This window comes from Salmo salar, chromosome ssa19 (assembly GCF_905237065.1).
Source record: "Salmo salar chromosome ssa19, Ssal_v3.1, whole genome shotgun sequence".
In the NCBI taxonomy this organism is placed as follows: Eukaryota; Metazoa; Chordata; class Actinopteri; order Salmoniformes; family Salmonidae; genus Salmo; species Salmo salar.
Window position 1 is genome coordinate 6666671 of NC_059460.1, and position 19379 is coordinate 6686049.

At 40.7% G+C, this 19379-nt stretch overlaps 1 protein-coding gene across 1 annotated transcript in view; it reads right to left on the reverse strand.

Moving 5' to 3' along the window:
• Window positions 1-6599: 6599 nt before the first annotated feature.
• Window positions 6600-19379, reverse strand: part of nrg3b (neuregulin 3b) — a 432471-nt gene continuing 419691 nt past the window's right edge. The window contains exon 9 of the mRNA XM_014157078.2: window positions 6600-8836. Coding sequence (XP_014012553.1) covers window positions 8143-8836 — 694 coding nt within the window. The 3' untranslated portion in view covers window positions 6600-8142. The remainder of the gene's footprint in view (window positions 8837-19379) is intronic.

Consider the following 19379-nt stretch of genomic DNA (forward strand, 5'->3'; position numbering starts at 1 on the left):
TTATCAAGACCAGTCCCCGTGCTCTGTCATTCAGTAATAATAATAATCATTGGATAACAGATCGGCTCTCAGAACTAATTAAGAGGCGGCTTCTATCTTCAATATAACCATTAATTCAGAAGGTTAAACCCATAGGTTTTAGGCCTGCAGTAGGTTATAATAAACAGAAAATTGTGTGTCAATTCATAAATCATGTGCCATGGTACATCGAAAATCTATTTGCAACATAATTTTGCAGTCTATATGGCACAGCTGTCAATTTTTTGGTCCTTAAATTAAACTGGTTTATATTTTAATTTATCACCGTTTTTTTTTACCAATTTTGGTCTTTAATGCAGGGCTGACAGACAAGTTCCCTACTTTTTTTTTTACTGCAATTGCAACCAACTATGGCTTGCTTAAAAAATAACGACATTTTGGAGATCATTTCATTTCAAATAACCAAAAGTGAGCATTTGTAATCTGAATAAAGGGAAAAGGGCTATTCTTGAACATGGAGTGAGATATAAAGACACTTTGTTATTTAGAATTATTTATTTCTGTTTTTTGAGGGGGAGAATCCAAAAGCCCACCGTGCCTATTTTCGAAAATTGTCAGTCCACATGTCAAGTGAAATTTCCCAGTTGTATTTACCCAAGTTCTCTCTTAACTCCAGGACCACTGACAGTTCTTTTGTTGTTACCTGATGTAGGACTCTAGTGCGGAGGAGAGACTCTCAGACTGAAATCGCCTCCATTATTAATTGCCACAGTTTTGACTACGGATAGATCAGCATTCTAACACTCCCTTGTGATAGTGTGGCGCAATGACAGAATGCCACCATCTACCACTAAGCGTGTAACTTTAAAGGAAAAACCACGGTATGGAACATTTCTGGGATCTTTTATTTCAGCTCATAAAACATGTGACCCACACTACATGTTGCATTTATATTTTTGTTCAGTATAGGTATGTATGGAGAATAAGGTATTTGTAGTTTTATTCACATGTTTCCAAGTACTGGTGACAAATTATGCATTCCAATTATTGCAGATTGTAATGGACACCTATGATGTGTGCAAACTACTATTTTGAAGGTGGTACTGATCATGATGAGCTAATGCTAAGTTATTTTCCAGCTATGTGTGGAGCCATGTTTCTTGACATTATGCAATGCATTCTGGGTGTCAGACCAAATATGTTATAACAAAATGAGATGAAGGAATGTTTCACCCATCTTTCGAGTAAACTTCCATAAACTTGGAAGTGAATGAAGGGAAGTGAATGATTGTAGACAACACACCCCCTTCTACATTTATACTGCAAACAGACAAAACCCATCTCCTCTTTGGTTGGTACAAAAAAACATGGTGGCGTGCACAAACCACCCATTGTCAGATTACTTTCGATTTTAGAAAGTGTTTAACTCAATTATTTCGATCAATGGTGAGCTCACCCGTGATGTGATGAATTGTAAATAGTAATTGCTATTAGCTAATTCATATTATGGTTTCTGTCAGCTGAGCGTTAGGTAAATATGACCACTTCTGTTATGTCAATCTTTCCTCAGATAACGCTAGGACTAATGTAGCCTGCATTTTCCGGTTTGGATGATTGTGTTATGCTGTTGCTACTTCTGTGAATGTCTGAACTTTGCATCCAAAAATAAACTGGTCACTCCACAATACTAACCTAAATGACAGAGTGAAAAGAAGGAAACCTGTACAGAATACAAATATTCCAAAACATGCATCTTGTTTGCAATAAGGCAGTAAAGTAAAACTGGCAAAAAAGTGGCCAAGAAATTAAATGTTTGTCCTGAATACAATACGTTATGTTTGGGGCAAACCAAACACAACACATCACTGATTACCACTCTTCATATTTTCAAGCATGGTGGTGGCTGCATCATGTTATGGGTATGCTTGTCATTCGCAAGGACTAAGGAGTTATTTGTTGTTGATAAAAAGTAATGGAATAGGGCTAAACACAGGCAAAATCCAAGAGGGAAACCTGGTTCAGTCTGCTTCCCAGCAGACACTGGGCGACAAATTCACCTTTCAGCAGGACAATAACCCAAAATACAAGGCTAAATATACACTGGAGTTGCTTACCAAGATGACATTGAATGTTCCTGAGTTGCCTAGTTACAGTTTTGACTTATCCTGTCTGGGATAGGGGGCAGTATTTTCACGGCCGGATGAAAAACGTACCCAATTTAAACAGGTTACTACTCTGGCCCAGAAACTAGAATATGCATATTAGTATATTTGGATAGAAAACACTCGGACATTTCTAAAACTGTTTGAATGGTGTCTGTGAGTATAACAGAACTCATATGGCAGGCAAAAACCTGAGAAAAGGTCAACCAGGAAGTGGAGGATCTGAGAATTGTAGTTCTTCTTTCTAGTCCCTTTCGAAACTACAGTATCTGTGGGGTTACATTGCACTTCCTAAGGCTTCCATTGGCTGTCAAAAGCCTTCAGAAAGTTGTTTCAGCCTTCTCCTGTTACTGGGCAGATAATAGGAGCTCAGTTACTGAGTGGTCTGCCTGGCAACAAAGGGATTGGATATGCGCTGTCACGCGAGCGTGCCGTTCCTTCTTTTTCTCCTTGAATGAATATGCTATTGTCCGGTTGGAATATTATCGTAATTTTACGTTAAAAATACCATAAAGATTGATTTTAAACAGCGTTTGACATGCTTCTAAGTACGGTAACGGAACATTTTGACTTTTCGTCTCTGGTACCGCACTCGCGCGTTATGCCTTTGGATAGTGCTCTGAACGCACGAACAAACGGAGGTATTTGGACATAAATATGTATTATTTCGAACAAGAACAACATTTCTTGTGGAAGTAGCAGTCCTGGGAGTGCATTCTGACGAAGATCAGCAAAGGTAAGAGAATATTTATAATACTAATTCTGAGTTTAGGGTGCCCCGAACTTGGCGGATGTCTGTATAGCTCGCTGTGATGGCTGAGCTATGTACTCAGAATATTGAAAAATGTGCTTTCTCCGTAAAGCTATTTTAAAATCTGACAAAGCGGTTGCATCCAGGAGTAGTCTATCTATAATTCTTTAAATAATTGTTATATATTTTGTCAACGTTTATGATGAGTATTTTTGTAAATTGATGTGCACATTCACCGGGCGTTTTGGTGGGAATACATTTTCTGAACATCACGCGCCAATGTAAAATGCTGTTTTTGCATATAAGTATGAACTTTATTGAACAAAACATACATGTATTGTGTAACATAATGTCCTAGGAGTGTCATCTGATGAAGATCGTCAAAGGTTAGTGCTTCATCTAGCTATGTTTTGGGTTTTATTGACATGTCCTTGCTTGGAAAATGGCTGTGTGATTATTTTTGTCTATGTACTCTCCTAACATAATCTAATGTTTTTCTTTCGCTGTAAAGCCTTTTTGAAATCGGACAATGTGGTTACATCAAGGAGAAGTGTATCTTTAAAATTGTGTAAAATAGTTGTATGTTTGAGAAAGTTCAATTATGACATTTTGTTGTTTTTGAACTTGCCGCACTGATATTTCACTGGCTGTGTCCCACAGGTGGGACACTAGCGTCCCACGTAGCCCATAGAAGTTAAATCAGCTTGAAAATCTTTAGCGAAACTTGACATTATACAAATGGCCATCTAGCAATGATCAACTTGACTGTCACCACCCTGATCTGTTTCACTTGTCTTTGTGCTTGTCTCCCCCCTCCAGGTGTCGCCCATCTGCCCCATTATCCACAGTGTATTTATACCGGTGTTTTGTTCGTCAAGCCTACCAGCAGTTTTCCTCTAGCTCCTGTCTGTTTCTAATTCCTGTTTTCTAGTTTTCCCGGTTTTGACCATTCTGCTTGCCCTGACCCTGAGCTTGTCTGCCATTCTGTACCTTGTCACACCACACTGTACCTTTTGGACTCTGATCTGGATTACCGACCTCTACCTGCCCTTGACCTGTCGTTTTGCCTGCCCCCTGTTCTAGTAATGAACTTTTGTTACTTTGACACTGTGTGCATCTAGGTCTTCCCTGAAATGTGATATTGACAGAGCTGGAAGAATGAAAAAAAGAATAATGTACAAATATTGTGCCATCCAGGTTTGCATCCCTGCCAGAGACTTACCCTTGAACACTCACAGCTGTAATCGCTGCCAAAGGTGATTCTAACATGTATTGACTAAGGGGGTTTAATACATGTAATGAAGATATATTAGTGTTTTATTTTTCATAAATATTTTACAAATGTTACTGAACACCTTGATTCGGTTTTATGTTGCAAAATATGAAATTGTGTTTTTTACATGGGATAAATGTAGAGACCCAGAGCTACAAAATGGTATATAATACACTGCAGTTGAGGAACAATGAGAAAGTAAGTCATGTTTTTCTTCACATTACCGCCTCTGGTAAACATACACTATATCAAATAAAATATACATTTATTTGTCACATGCAAAGGATACAAAAGGTGTAATTGGTAAAGTGAAATGGATATTTGCATAGTAGCAATATCAAAAATAGAAAGTGCCCAGATATAGGAAGTGGATGGGTCACTATTGTCTAGACATGCTCATGAAATACAACAGATAGCTGTAATCACCCCCAAACACACCTGGCTAATTTGGTGGGTCATGTAATCATCTGACGAAGTGGAGTCTTTTGTTTAGATATGTAGCTAGCTAGCTAGCTAGCTAAACAATGAATCATAATCCCAACCCATGCAACACAAACTGATTTTCATAGCTAGCCACCATGCATGCAATGCTGTAGTAAGAATCTGCAAGTAACTAAAGCTAACCAACTAGGTTCAATGTTAGCTAGCTAACTAATATTAGGCTATAACTAGCAATACAAATGGATTTCTGCAATACTAATAATATTACTACCCAGATCATACACGCAACGTAAGCTAGCAAGCCACCAAGCTATTTATAATGTATCTTACCCCTATACACGAATGAACACCTTATGTCAGACTGGAACCCTTTAACTGACTAAGATGTCCTGTGTCGTTTCTGTTTTGTATGTGGCTACATCTTGTTTGGTATTATATCTTTCAAAAAAGTTGTGGTAGCAAAGATTATCTACACGTACTGAGTAGCTCATGTTATAGACAGAAACATGCTACAAGGCAGACTAATCCAAATTCATCTTTTCAGCCAATCATGGTTCCTGTCTTTTTCTGTGTCTAAACCAACTAATTTATCAATTGTATTTACAAAGATCATACACATTTGCTATTAAGGCACAGGAAAGTTCACATGTTCCAGAAGGCATATTTTTTCACTCCTGTGAAATAGTATATTTTTTTCCCACTTTGACAAAGTATTTTTTGTAGATCATTGACAAAACATGGCAATTAAATCCATTTTAATCCCACTTTGTAACACAACAAACTGGAAAAAGTCAAGGGGTGTGAATACTTTCAGAAGGCACTGTATTCTAATATTGCATTCAGAACATTATTATTTACATATTCCAACATCAGGATATGCATAGGCTCTTGAGGAACTCATACACTTGTGTAAGCCTAATTAAAACTACAATAGTGTCAATGTTCAACCGTAACATGTGATGACAAGACAACAGAGCAGATGAACCAGAATTACATTTACTCTCACGGGTGGCCAAAAATAAATATCTGAAAGCCTGCCCCTACTATGCTACACCTCCAATCTTCTGATTTGACCTGCTGGGTCATATATCAATAACCCAGCATTAATAACTCAGCAATTAAAAAAATAAAAAAATAAAAACAATTAAGTACCCAACGCCTGCAACCCAGCAGTTGGGTCAAACAAAAAAACATACTTTTTTATAGAGTGTAGGTTCACAAGTAGGCTACACTAGCTCTGCAACCCTCCCAACCGTTTCCCCACTTATTAGTAACCTATACATTTTGCACAGTCATTTTGCTGCTTATAGAACTGATTAAAACAACATTTGACGAGAAAAAAAGGTGTTACTAATTTGGAGGAAAACACTAAATCTGTGTTGCTCATATTTGTGGTGAACAGGACCAGAGACATAACCAGGTGCCGGCGCTTTAATATTTTCTGTGATTAAATCCTCCTGAGAAATATTCTCACCTGAAAATCGGCTAGTTAAAAACTTTTCTTCTGATATCACTGCAGTTTTTCTAAATAGCTAATGCAAAATAATGAGCCTGCGCTTTAACGAGGCTGTTTTGGGGAAGAGATAAGTAAATTATTCAATCCGTCTGACGCTCCTTATCAAATGGAGTACCTCGCTTTTCCGGGGAGGAATGCAGCTGTCATCGTTGTGCTTGATAGGGCTGCTGTTGCCATGGAGACAGGAACAGTGACTCTGACCATTTGTCTTTTCTATTTCATGAACTCTGGTAGGAGATGTCTGGGCTGCTCTGGGTGTAACTTGATAATCTTTCGGTGGAAGAAGATGTAGAACTGAGAAACCTCATTCAGCATAGTGAATAATGCCATAGTCAGCACCTGTTGACATAATGTGTCATATAGGATAAACTTATTTTGCTATACAATTTACTAGGCTATACCCTCACTGACTTGAATGACACAGACATCAAATGTGAAGCTGAAAGATGTTTTAGAAATTCAATCAATCACACACCCTTTAACACTGTAGTCATTGTCTTTATTTAGTCACGTTGTCATGTCAAATATACAGTATATATACGTCTATAGGACATATATATATATGACATATACGATTAGATTTCTTTACAATAGAGAAACAACATAGCGATGACACACTATTTTGGTTTCTAAGTAGAAGCGTTGTTTAAATAGTGCCATATAGATAATGTATATATTATTTTATACACTTTTAAATCAAGCTCCCACTCCAGTCTTTATGTCCGTCTGCATTGTTTCACATTATTCACATAGACTGTGTGTGTATTCTTAATAATTCAAGGTCTTAAATGTATCAATAAATTCCTCTCTGCAGTCCAGGCTGCTGTGGCTCTATTACAGAAACCATGGGCCATCTGTGATTGGTCCAATTTGTTAGGCAGGTGGTCCCACTCCCCTCGTGTTGTCGATGCAGGTTTGCAGAATCTTTTCCTGCAGGTGTCATGTTACTGATGATTTGTCACCAGATATTGTTCGTTATGTTTTTAACATTGTGGCCAGATGGAGGACTAGAGCTCAAACTAGTGGCCACGTCAGGGACAACAGTTGTTGACAACTGTAGCATTGTAGCTACGCCTAACCCCTTTTCCTAACCTTAACCTCATTCACCTAACATGCTACGTTAATTCACCAAACCTGCTGTGTTAATTATAACCTACCACGTTAATTCACCTAACCTGCAACCAGAGATGGGAAGTATTTCTGTTACATGTATTTGAAATGTGTATTTTGTGTAATTTGTATTACACTGGGCTGAACTGCACTCCAATGTATGTTTTAACAAGATACTGTTGTAATTAGTATTTTCAAATGACAAAATACTTTTTTCTATACCGTTTTTTTATAGCGGTTCACAATTTTGTGGCCACCTTTCACCCTGCATTGGTATCAGAATTCTGATGGCAATATGGTGTGTTAAGAGCATCTGATAAATTAACGAAATGTAAATGTATATGTACAAATGAACAATTGAAAAGCATGCTGAGTATTACTCTAATGAGCTTCGCCATGAAACAAGGCCAATAGTAATACCTAGTGTGCTTTGCAGTTTATTTTGGTATGTTTATTTTCACATATACATTTATATTTTGGTCATTTAGCAGACACTCTTATCCTGAGTGACTTACAGTCAGTGCATTCAACTAAGGTAGATAAACAACAACATATCACAGTCATCGCAAGTAAAATGTTTCAGTAACCGTTACTGAAAATGTTGTTGCTGTTCGGGCCGGCAACTTGCAAATGTATTTCTGTATTTTAAAATACAAAATACATTTATTTTAATTAAATACATTTCAAAATATAAGTATTTTGTAGTTTATTTTCATATTGTATTTTGTCATCTTTGCACATTAATTATCCTAACCTGCTATGTAATCAAACCATCTGTGGCGACAAATCATCAATATCACCACACCTGTCGGCAAGATATAGTCCAATCAGCTGGCAGAAGTTTTGGCATAATCAATTCCAGCACCTCTGCTCACCACTGCTGTCAGGAAGCAGTTTGCCCCTCCATCCATCAGGGGTGGGGGGGGTATTGTTCACCGAGCCCCTGGGCCTCCCTTTGGCCTCCTACCTGAGGACCCCTGCTCCCGGGACAGCTGTATAGCAGTCTGGGTGTATATCGCATGCTCTTTCCCTCGGAATCCAGCACGGTCACAGCAATAATAGTGTTCGTGCTGTTCAACCTGGCAACACCTGATCTGGATGCTGCTGTCCCGGAGGGACAAAAGCCACAGTGTTGGAATGAGCCCCCTGGCCCTACTGGAGTTTCAGAGGAGCCATGGTGCATGTGGCTAGGGCTTGTCCCTAACCCCAGTGCAGTCTTAGCGCCGCAGGGACGCACATGACTGGGTCTGGCCTCAGATTCTAGTACAGTCTCAGAGGAAGAGGTGGTTGAGTGACGGGGGGTGTGGCTGCTGCCACTGGCAGGTCCTTGGGCCTTGTGACCTGGCCCAGCGAGACCCCCTCCCTGCGAGACCCCCTGCCTGGTCTTATCCATGTGACCCCCCTCACGGTCATGTCCCTGGAGAGAGGGGATGATGGGGACCGATCGTGTGCGGAGAGAGGGAGGAGCAGGTTTTAGTCCTCTGTCCAGACGGGTGTAGGGCACCTCCCTCCAATCTTTCTTCCACGCGGAACGAGACAGGGTTTGCATATTCTGGAACCCGCTGCGCTGGCAGTCGTCACCACCATCCCTCCCAGTGTCAAACCTGAAGAGATGCAGAGAATAGAAAAGAGAAAAAAGAGAGTGGAGATGACCTTTTGCTCCCAGACCATTATTGCATGATTTCTCATTTTCACACGACAAAGCGGAGAGGGAAAGAGAGAAAATAGGAATAGAAATCCTTCCCATACAATTCAAGCCCAAAAAATAATCTGTCTACACAAGTGAAAAATGTTTATTCTCTGAGGTACTGGGAATGCATACACTTTGTGTAATTATTTATAATCCACCCTTACAGAAATTAATATGTTGCTGCAAACTTCCCTCAAGTTTGTGGCAAATTTGCTGCAAACTAAATAGTGTGCCTGCGGCAAACTTTTGGAAACAATAATATTGATTGTCACACACACTGGTGAACACATGAGTTCCAAGACCAGTAACAGTTGATGGCCAATCAAGGGGATTAGAAACATCTGTTGGAAACTAAGCTATCTACCTACCAAAGTTGTCCAGTGAGGGTCTAACTTATTAATTAACTTTAACATTTTATTATCTAAATGATGCCTACTTAGCAATGTCATGTTTTATGGGATAGAGTGAAACACTGATAGTTTCATTCAGTCAGTGCCACTGACTGACTGGGTAGCGCTTAGCTATCATATTTTTGCACAATTCATGTGATAGCTGGCTAGCTAACTAACGATTTGCCTAAACAATTATATTTTTAGGTGAATATGCTCCTGTCTTAATACCAATATGCATGACAGTATGCTAGTGTCATGGTTCAGTAACATGTTAGCTAGCACAACAGCTAAGGTAGCTAGCAAAAATATGAGTTGATTTGACATCAGAGTAAAACTTCACTTTTAAAGATGGATACCCTTCCCCTACCCTTGCTGTTGGAAGAGGCTGTATTGGGCGGAGGATGCGTCAATACCCTGGAAATATATTTGTGGTGCAATCGTTCATAACACTTTGAGTGATAAAGGGGTGGCAGGTGGTCTAGTGGTTAGAGTGTTGGGCCAGTAACCGGAAGTTGCTAGATCGAATCCCCGAGCTGACAAGGTAAAAATCTGTCGTTCTGCCCCTGAACAAGGCAGTTAACCCACTGTTCCTAGGCTGTCATTGTAAATAAGAATTTGTTCTTAACTGACTTGCCTAGTTAAATAAATAATACATTTGTGCATCGTCTTTAGCCTCCTGTTGTGTTCCTGTCAAATTGGACCGATTTACAAGTTTTCTCTATGAAAAATGTAGTTCATTTAATCTGATTGTCATAGGGTTCTATGACTTTGTCCACACAGGGCATCTGAACGCACAAAATACATTTGGATGATTTTCATAACATTTTGGGTGTTTTATTTAACTTTTGTACACCTGTGGTGTTCTCGGTCAAAAATGATCGGTCATTATACTGTAAATGAATGGGTGAGACTACAATTAGTGTATAAAATTGAGTTCAGGCACATGCCCATTCATCAGATGGACACACTTCCTCTCCCAGACCCCCACATGCATGTGTGTTAGAGCACACACACCTCACTCCCCTTCTTGGCTTCCATGGCAACCCCCACGGGAACCTTTCCCCAATAGAATCTTTCCCCCACGGGAACCACACCTGTTGGCATTCTCACAAACAATAGCAGCATTGTTTCAATAATATCGAACTTTTCTCGCAGCTCTGGTATTGTCACGCCCTGACCATAGAGAGCACTTGTTTCTCTATGGTGTAGTAGGTCAGGGCGTGACGAGGGGGTGTTCTAGTTTAAAATTTCTATGTTGGTGTATTGGTTTGGTTCCCAATTAGAGGCAGCTGGTAATCATTGCCTCTAATTGGGGATCATACACTGCTCAAAAAAATAAAGGGAACACTAAACTAACACATCCTAGATCTGAATGAATGAAATAATACATAGTTGAATGTGCTGACAACAAAATCACACAAAAATAATCAATGGAAATCCAATTTATCAACTCACGGAGGTCTGGATTTGGAGTCACACTCAAAATTAAAGTGGAAAACCACACTACAGGCTGATCCAACTTTGATGTAATGTCCTTATAACAAGTCAAAATGAGGCTCAGTAGTGTGTGTGGCCTCCACGTGCCTGTATGACCTCCCTACAACGCCTGGGCATGCTCCTGATGAGGTGGCGGATGGTCTCCTGAGGGATCTCCTCCCAGACCTGGACTAAAGCATCCGCCAACTCCTGGACAGTCTGTGGTGCAACGTGGCGTTGGTGGATGGAAAGAGACATGATGTCCCAGATGTGCTCAATTGGATTCAGGTCTGGGGAACGGGCGGGCCAGTCCATAGCATCAATGCCTTCCTCTTGCAGGAACTGCTGACACACTCCAGCCACATGAGGTCTAGCATTGTCTTGCATTAGGAGGAACCCAGGGCCAACCGCACCAGGATATGGTCTCACAAGGGGTCTGAGGATCTCATCTCGGTACCTAATGGCAGTCAGGCTACCTCTGGTGAGCACATGGAGGGCTGGGCGCCCCCCAAAGAAATGCCACCCCACACCATGACTGACCCACCGCCAAACCGGTCATGCTGGAGGATGTTGCAGGCAGCAGAATGTTCTCCACGGCGTCTCCAGACTCTGTCACGTCTGTCACATGTGCTCAGTGTGAACCTGCCTTCATCTGTGAAGAGCACAGGGCGCCAGTGGCGAATTTGCCAATCTTGGTGTTCTCTGGCAAATGCCAAACGTCCTGCACGGTGTTGGGCTGTAAGCACAACCCCCACCTGTGGACGTTGGGCCCTCATACCACCCTCATGGAGTCTGTTTCTGACCGTTTGAGCAGACACATGCACATTTGTGGCCTGCTGGAGGTCATTTTGCAGGGCTCTGGCAGTGCTCCTCCTGCTCCTCCTTGCACAAAGGCGGAGGTAGCGGTCCTGCTGCTGGGTTGTTGCCCTCCTACGGCCTCCTCCACGTCTCCTGATGTACTGGCCTGTCTCCTGGTAGCGCCTCCATGCTCTGGACACTACGCTGACAGACATAGCAAACCTTCTTGCTACAGCTCGCATTGATGTGCCATCCTGGATGAGCTGCACTACCTGAGCCACTTGTGTGGGTTGTAGACTCCGTCTCATGCTACCACTAGAGTGAAAGCACCGTCTGCATTCAAAAGTGACCAAAACATCAGCCAGGAAGCATAGGAACTGAGAAGTGGTCTGTGGTCACCACCTGCAGAACCACTCCTTTATTGGGGGTGTCTTGCTAATTGCCTATAATTTCCACCTGTTGTCTATTCCATTTGCACAACAGCATGTGAAATTTATTGTCAATCAGTGTTGCTTCCTAAGTGGACAGTTTGATTTCACAGAAGTGTGATTGACTTGGAGTTACATTGTGTTGTTTAAGTGTTCCCTTTATTTTTTTGAGCAGTGTATTTAAGTAGCTATTTTTCACACCTGTGTTTGTGGGATATTGTTTTCTGTTTGTGCATGTGCACCACGTAGTCATGTTTCGTTGTTCGTTTATTGATATATTTTGTTTTGCGAAGTTTCACTTTGGGATAAAGATGTGGAACTCTACACATGCTGCGCCTTGGTCCCGTTCTTACGACAACCGTGACAGGTATATAAAGCTTTTTTGAGGCCCTGCTCACAGTTCATTCTGTGGCAGCACAATGACCAAACTATATACTGTATATGAGGCTCTTGAACATATCTTTGATCATGACACTGGTGAAGAGGAGAGAAGCCAGGAAACTGACAGTGAAGATGCATTGGAGGAGACTGTCAGAAGTTGAACACAACACAGAATATGATCCAGACCAAGAGACAACCGATGTGGAACAATCCAGTGATGAGGAAGAGGGCCCTGCTGAGGTTGTTGGTACATTCCGGTCAAAGAATGGGAATTTCTCCTGGTCTTCATCCCCACCGAGAGGATGACCCCAGGGCCAACGACATAAAGTAGTCTCTGATAAATAGCACAATATGTTTCATCTGAGTATTTGTTAAAGTCAGAATAATCCATACATTATGCTTTTTTTTTTACTCAAAAACGAGTTGTATGAGCTCAGGTCAATGAGGCCTACAGGCCATAAACAGCAAATAGAAGTTCAAAACTTGTAATGTTCACAAGAACTTAAGTTGATAAAAAGATCTAACACAACATTAGGTGATAATATATGTATTTATAATCAGCTATAATGGGGCGGTCATTTTGGACTGGGAACACAGAATTAATTAACATGAAACGAACACAACAGGAGGGTTGAAGAATGATAAGGTAAGTAAATGCATGTATAATTTTCATACAGTACCAGTCAAAAGTTTGGACACACCTACTCATTCCAGGGTTGTTCTTTATTTTTTACTATTACCTACATTGTAGAATAATAGTGAAAACATCAAAAATATGAAATAACACATATGGAATCATGTAGTAACCAAAAAAGTGTTAAACAAATCAAAATATATTTGAAATTCTTCAAAGTAGCCACCCTTTGCCTTGATGACAGCTTTGCACATTCTTGGCATTCTCTCAACCAGCTTCATGAGGTAGTTATCTGGAATGCATTTCAATTAACCGGTGTGCCTTGTTAATTTGTGGAATTTCTTTCCTTAATGTGTTTGAGCCAATCAGTTGTGTTGTGACAAGGTAGGGGTGGTATACAGAAGATAGCCCTATTTGGTAAAAGGCCAAATCCATATTATGGCAAGAACAGCTCATATAAGCAAAGAGAAACGACAGTCTATCATTATTTTTCAGACATGAAGGTCAGTGAATAAGGAACATTTCAAGAACTTTGAACATTTTTCAAGTGCAGTCACAAAAACCATCAAGCGCCATGACGAAACTGGATCTCATGAGGACCACCACAGGAGAGGAAGACCCAGAGTTAACCTGTTAGGGCTAGGGGGCAGTATTGACACGGCTGGATAAAAAACATACCCGATTTAATCTGGTTACCACTCCTACCCAGTAACTAGAATATGCATATACTTATTACATATGGATAGAAAACACCCTAAATTTTCTAAAACTGTTTGAATGGTGTCTGTGAGTATAACAGAACTCAAATGGCAGGTCAAAACCTGAGAGATTCCTTTACAGGAAGTGGCCTGTCTGACCATTTCTTGAACTTCTTTTCCATCTCTATCATTTACTAAGGATCTCTGCTCTAACGTGACACTTCCCACGTCGTCCATAGGCGCTCAGAGCCCGGGAAAAAACAGAATGTCGTCATTCCAGCCCCAGGCTGAAACACATTATCGCCTTTCTCAAGTGGCCGATCAAGGGACACTGGGCTTAGGCGCGTGACCCGACCGCCCCCGCCTTTGGGATTTTTTCCTCTGTTTGCCGAAAAGGAGATTCCCTGTCGGAATATTATCGCTTTTCTACGAGAAAAATGTCGTAAAAATTGATTTTAAACAGCGTTTGACATGCTTCAAGTACGGTAATGGAATATTTAGAATTTTATTGTCACGAATTGCGCCATGCGCGCGACACTTCTTTACTATTTCGGATAGTGTCTTGAACGCATCGAACAAAACGCCGCTATTCGGATATAACGATGGATTATTTTGGACCAAACCAACATTTGTTATTGAAGTAGCAGTCCTGGGTGTGCATTCTGACGAAGACAACAAAAGGTAATCAAACTTTTATAATAGTAAATATGATTATGGTGAGTGCTAAACTTGCCGGGTGTCTAAATAGCGAGCCCGTGATGCCTGGGCTATGTACTTAGAATATTGCAAAATGTGCTTTCACCAAAAAGCTATTTTAAAATCGGACATATCGAGTGCATAGAGGAGGTCTGTATCTATAATTCTTAAAATAATTGTTATGCTTTTTGTGAACGTTTATCGTGAGTAATTTAGTAAAATGTTAGCGAATTCCCCGGAAGTTTGCGGGGGTATGCTAGTTCTGAACGTCACATGCTAATGTAAAAAGCTGGTTTTTGATATAAATATGAACTTGATTGAACAAAACATGCATGTATTGTATAACATAATGTCCTAGGGTTGTCATCTGATGAAGATCATCAAAGGTGAGTGCTGCATTTAGCTGTCTTCTGGGTTTTGGTGACATTATATGCTGGCTTGAAAAATGGGTGTCTGATTATTTCTGGCTTGGTACTCTGCTGACATAATCTAATGTTTTGCTTTCGTTGTAAAGCCTTTTTGAAATCGGACAGTGTGGTTAGATTAACGAGAGTCTTGTCTTTAAATAGCTGTAAAATAGTCATATGTTTGAGAAATTGAAGTAATAGGATTTTTAAGGTTTTGAAAATCGCGCCACCGGCTGGCAGTGGCTGTTACGTAGGTGGGACGAATTCGTCCCGCCTAGCCCAGAGAGGTTAACTGCTGCAGAGTTCATATGAGTTACCAGCCTCAGAAATTTTAGCCCAAATGCTTCACAGAGTTCAAGTAACAGACACATCTCAACATCAACTGTTCAGAGGAGACTGCGCGAATCAGGCCTTCATGGTCGAATTGCTGCAAAGAAACCACTACTAACGGATACCAATAAGAAGAGACTTGCTTGGGCAAAGAAACACGAGAAATGGACATTAGACAGTTGGAAATCTGTCCTATGGTCTGATGAGTCCAAATTTTAGATTTTGGGTTCCAACCGCCATGTCTTTGTGAGACGCAGAGTAGGTGAACGGATGATCTCAGCATGTGTGGTTCAAACCGTGAAGCATGGAAGAGGAGGTGCAGCATGGCAACATGTGCAGAATTGTAGGAAATTAGCTGTAAAACTGCAAATGTTTCTCTCCGCACCATGGCAAAATAAGTAGAATTGCATGAAATTATTTGGGCCCCCAACACAATGTTGTTTAGGAATCCAATAGGCTAGGGCCAGCTCTGACTGAAGGTGTGGTATGGATGTAGGTATGCATGTGGGTATGCAGACCCGCGAGCCACTGCGGCCCCTCATGATGAGTTCCGATTTGTGGCCCCCACCCCCATAAGTCAAAGTTGCCCATCCCTGGTGTAAAAATAGCTAAGCAGCTGGCTGTAGCCCATGTACCCAAAAGCATAAATTCAGAGTCCAGCTTAGTTATCTAGATAGTGTTACGAATTAGCTAGCATTAAACCACCGTACCATGCAGACCTTACTTTCTACGAAGTTACAGAAAACTAAACCAACAAAAAAAAACTAAATTGGATTAATTCTAAACGTAGGACCAACGAGGTAAAATTTTGCTAGCTAGCATTCATTTGTTTATGCAGAGACGTCTTTGTTGCAGCATCTTATGAGTGATAAACATTTTCCGGTCTTTCTGTGTTACAAAATGTGTTGCGGTCATGACGCAAGTGGCACTAGTGCTGTAAAATACTCCCATGTATCTCGTTTGACCACCTGTTTTCAACTACATTTTAGTCAGCTATCGTCATTGCGAATTAGCACTTCACATAGGCTAGCTCAGCTGTTATTAGAAAACGTCTGAGTAACTCAAATCCTGTAGCTAGCTGGCAAGTCCACCTCAGCAACAATGTTATTGGTGTGCAGAATGTTAGTCTTTTCATTTTAAGATAACCTTCAATTAAGTATGGTTACTACTTGTTGCAGATCCGACATGAGAGAAATTGTCATGTTTTTTTGTTTTGGTTAAGGCTCAGAGTTTGCTTATTGATATTTTGAAAACTGACACTTTTTCCATAGACAGTATGGATAACTGGGAATTGTCAATGGCTTGGAACCTCATTTCAGCCAATCAGATTGCAGATTTCACCGAACTAGTCTTATTTATTTAACCTTTATTTAACTAGGCAAGTTAGTTAATAACAAATTCTTATTTACAATGACGGCCTACCAAAAGGCCAAATGCCTCCTGCGGGGACAGGGACCTTGGATTAAAAATAAATATAGGACAGAACACACATCACAACAAGAGAGGCAACACAACACTACATAAAGAGAGACCTAAGACAACAACATAGCAAGGCAGCAACACAACATAACAACAACATGGTAGCAACACAACATGGTACAAACATTATTGGGCACAGACAACAGCACAAAGGGCAATAAGGTAGAGACAACAATGCATCACACAAAGCAACCACAACTGTCAGTAAGAGTCCCCACGATTGAGTCTTTGAATGAAGAGATGGAGATAAAGCTGTCCAGTTTGAGTGTTTGTTGCAGCTCGTTCCAGTCCCTAGATGCAGCGAACTGAAAAGAGGAGCGACCCAGGAATGTGTGTGCTTTGGGGACCTTTATAAGAATGTGACTGTCAGAACAGTGTTGTATGTGGAGGATGAGGGCTGCAGTAGATATCTCAGATAGGGGGGTGGGAAGCCTAAGAGGGTTTTATAAATAAGCATCAACCAGTGGGTCTTGCGACAGGTATACAGAGATGACCAGTTTACAGAAGAGTGTAGAGTGCAGTGATGTGTCCTATAAGGAGCATTGGTGGCAAATCTGATGGCCGAATGGTAAAGGAAGTAAGGTAATATGGTACAGTATTGAGATCTAATTTTAAAATGTGTCTTCTTAATTCTCAAATGCTGTTAGTGAAACCTAAAAAGACCCACTCAACAAAGCCCCGAGGAGTGAGCCATTGTTATTGTCTGACTTCAGAGACCATAAATGTCCATAAATGAGTACAAATAATTGAACTACTTTCCCAATTCTTCTGTATTAGAGGGGATGTGAGCACTGGAGGTAAATCCAGCGCATCTTAATATATCTAAAAATAACTGACATGGCACATTTGGCTTCAATCTATTCTTCATCCGTGACAGGTAAATATGTGTTTCTGACAGTGTTTAATGAAACTGACAATGCTCGTTGGGAATTTGCTGTCAAAATTGAAAACACGGCCGGGTTCTCATGCCAATATTCACGCTTTTGTTCTCTCTCTCTCGCTGTCTCTTGATGGTCTCTCTCCCTTCCTCATGCTCTCTGTCTCCCTCACTCCTTCGCCCTCTCTGTTTTACATTTTAGCCATTTAGCAGATGCTCTTAGTGATGCTTTCTCTCTCTCTCTCCATCTCTTACTGCTTATTCCTCATTCCCAGAGACCTGAGGGTGTCTCCATGGCAACAAGGGAGGGAGAGTTTTGTATGGCTGTTAAATCTAGAAATAGGTCAGTCCAACTTCCCTGGGCCAGCACAGACTTTCTTTGCTGATGGATCTGTAAAGGGGTTATCAATAGTTAATGTACCAACTAGTCAACTAACTAACCCAATCTGTCGGTGAGAAGAGAAAAGCACTCATACCACTCGTTCCCTGAGGATTTGCAAGCCATTAATAGGCTATGGCTACAGATTCCCCCTCTGGTGCTTTAACAAAATATCCTAGTTATCTCTCCCTCTCTGCATGTGTGTTTGTGTGTGAATGCATACTATGTGTGTGTTTGTGCACGTGTGCATACTCTACGTATGGCCTGCATACTGTGTGTTTGTATATGTGTTGTGCGTGAGCGTGCATATTGTATGTGTGTGTGCATAGTGTCCGTGTGCATGCATACTAGTCTGTATGCTGTATGTGTTGGCATGTGTTTGTGCTCCAGGAGATCTACTCACAACCGTTGAACGAATATGCTGAGCTTCCTGCATGCTACCCTGTTTAATACGAATACTAATTATGGAAAAATGTGATTAAAAAGAGTTTGACAACAGTTTGTATTTTACAAGTCACTGTGATGCTCGAACAGGTTGGCATGCTAATAAGAACATTGCCAGGGACTTTCAAGTGCAATAAATTATCTCGGAGAACTATGGTTGTGTCTCAAATGGCACCCTATTCCCTTTGTAGTGCACTACTCATTGGTAGCACGTTTTGTCACATTATTGTTTTGAACTTTCTTTTGAAGACTGACTCTCGACTGAACTATCTACTCAATGCATTTTCATATGGCGTCGATGACGATTTCATCAAAAGTGCATTATAGTGGCTTGGAACATTTCTAAAAGAGATTGACTTTAGATGTGGTATGACATTAGCTAAGATTTAGGGGAGAGTACTGGATTTTATCTAGCTAACGTATCGTGTGTAGATTGAGGAAAATGTTATATTTAATCAATTTTAGAGTAAGGCTGTAACGTAACTAAATGTTGAAAAAGTCACGGGTTCTGAATACTTTCCGAATGCACAGTATAAGTATAACTGTAGAGCCTGTCATTGGTTTTACCTGGAACCAGAGGGCTCTTCATGAGAGGGTTCTGAATGGGACTCAAAAGGGTTCCCCTACAGCAGGGGTCGGCAACCCAAAATGTTGAAAGAGCCATATTGGACCAAAAAAACAAAAAACCAATCTGTCTGGAGCCGCAAAAAATGAAAAGCCTTATAATGAAGGCAACACATGCTTTAAGTGTCTATATTAGCTATATTAGCCTACTATCAAAATGATAAGTAGGCTACATATGCATAATGAGCATTCATGATTAAACTTTTATTTTACCTGCAGCGCATCCTGGAGAGAATGACGCACCACGTGACTACTCTGCAGTACGATGGTGCTTTAAGTTTATCTTCCATTATAATATTAATGTATTATTTTTCGTTGCATTGATGAAATTATAGAAATACAATACAGAAATCAGATTTTTGATGCAACGTGCATAATAGGCCTCCTGTAATTTCAGACCTCCCCATGGAAATA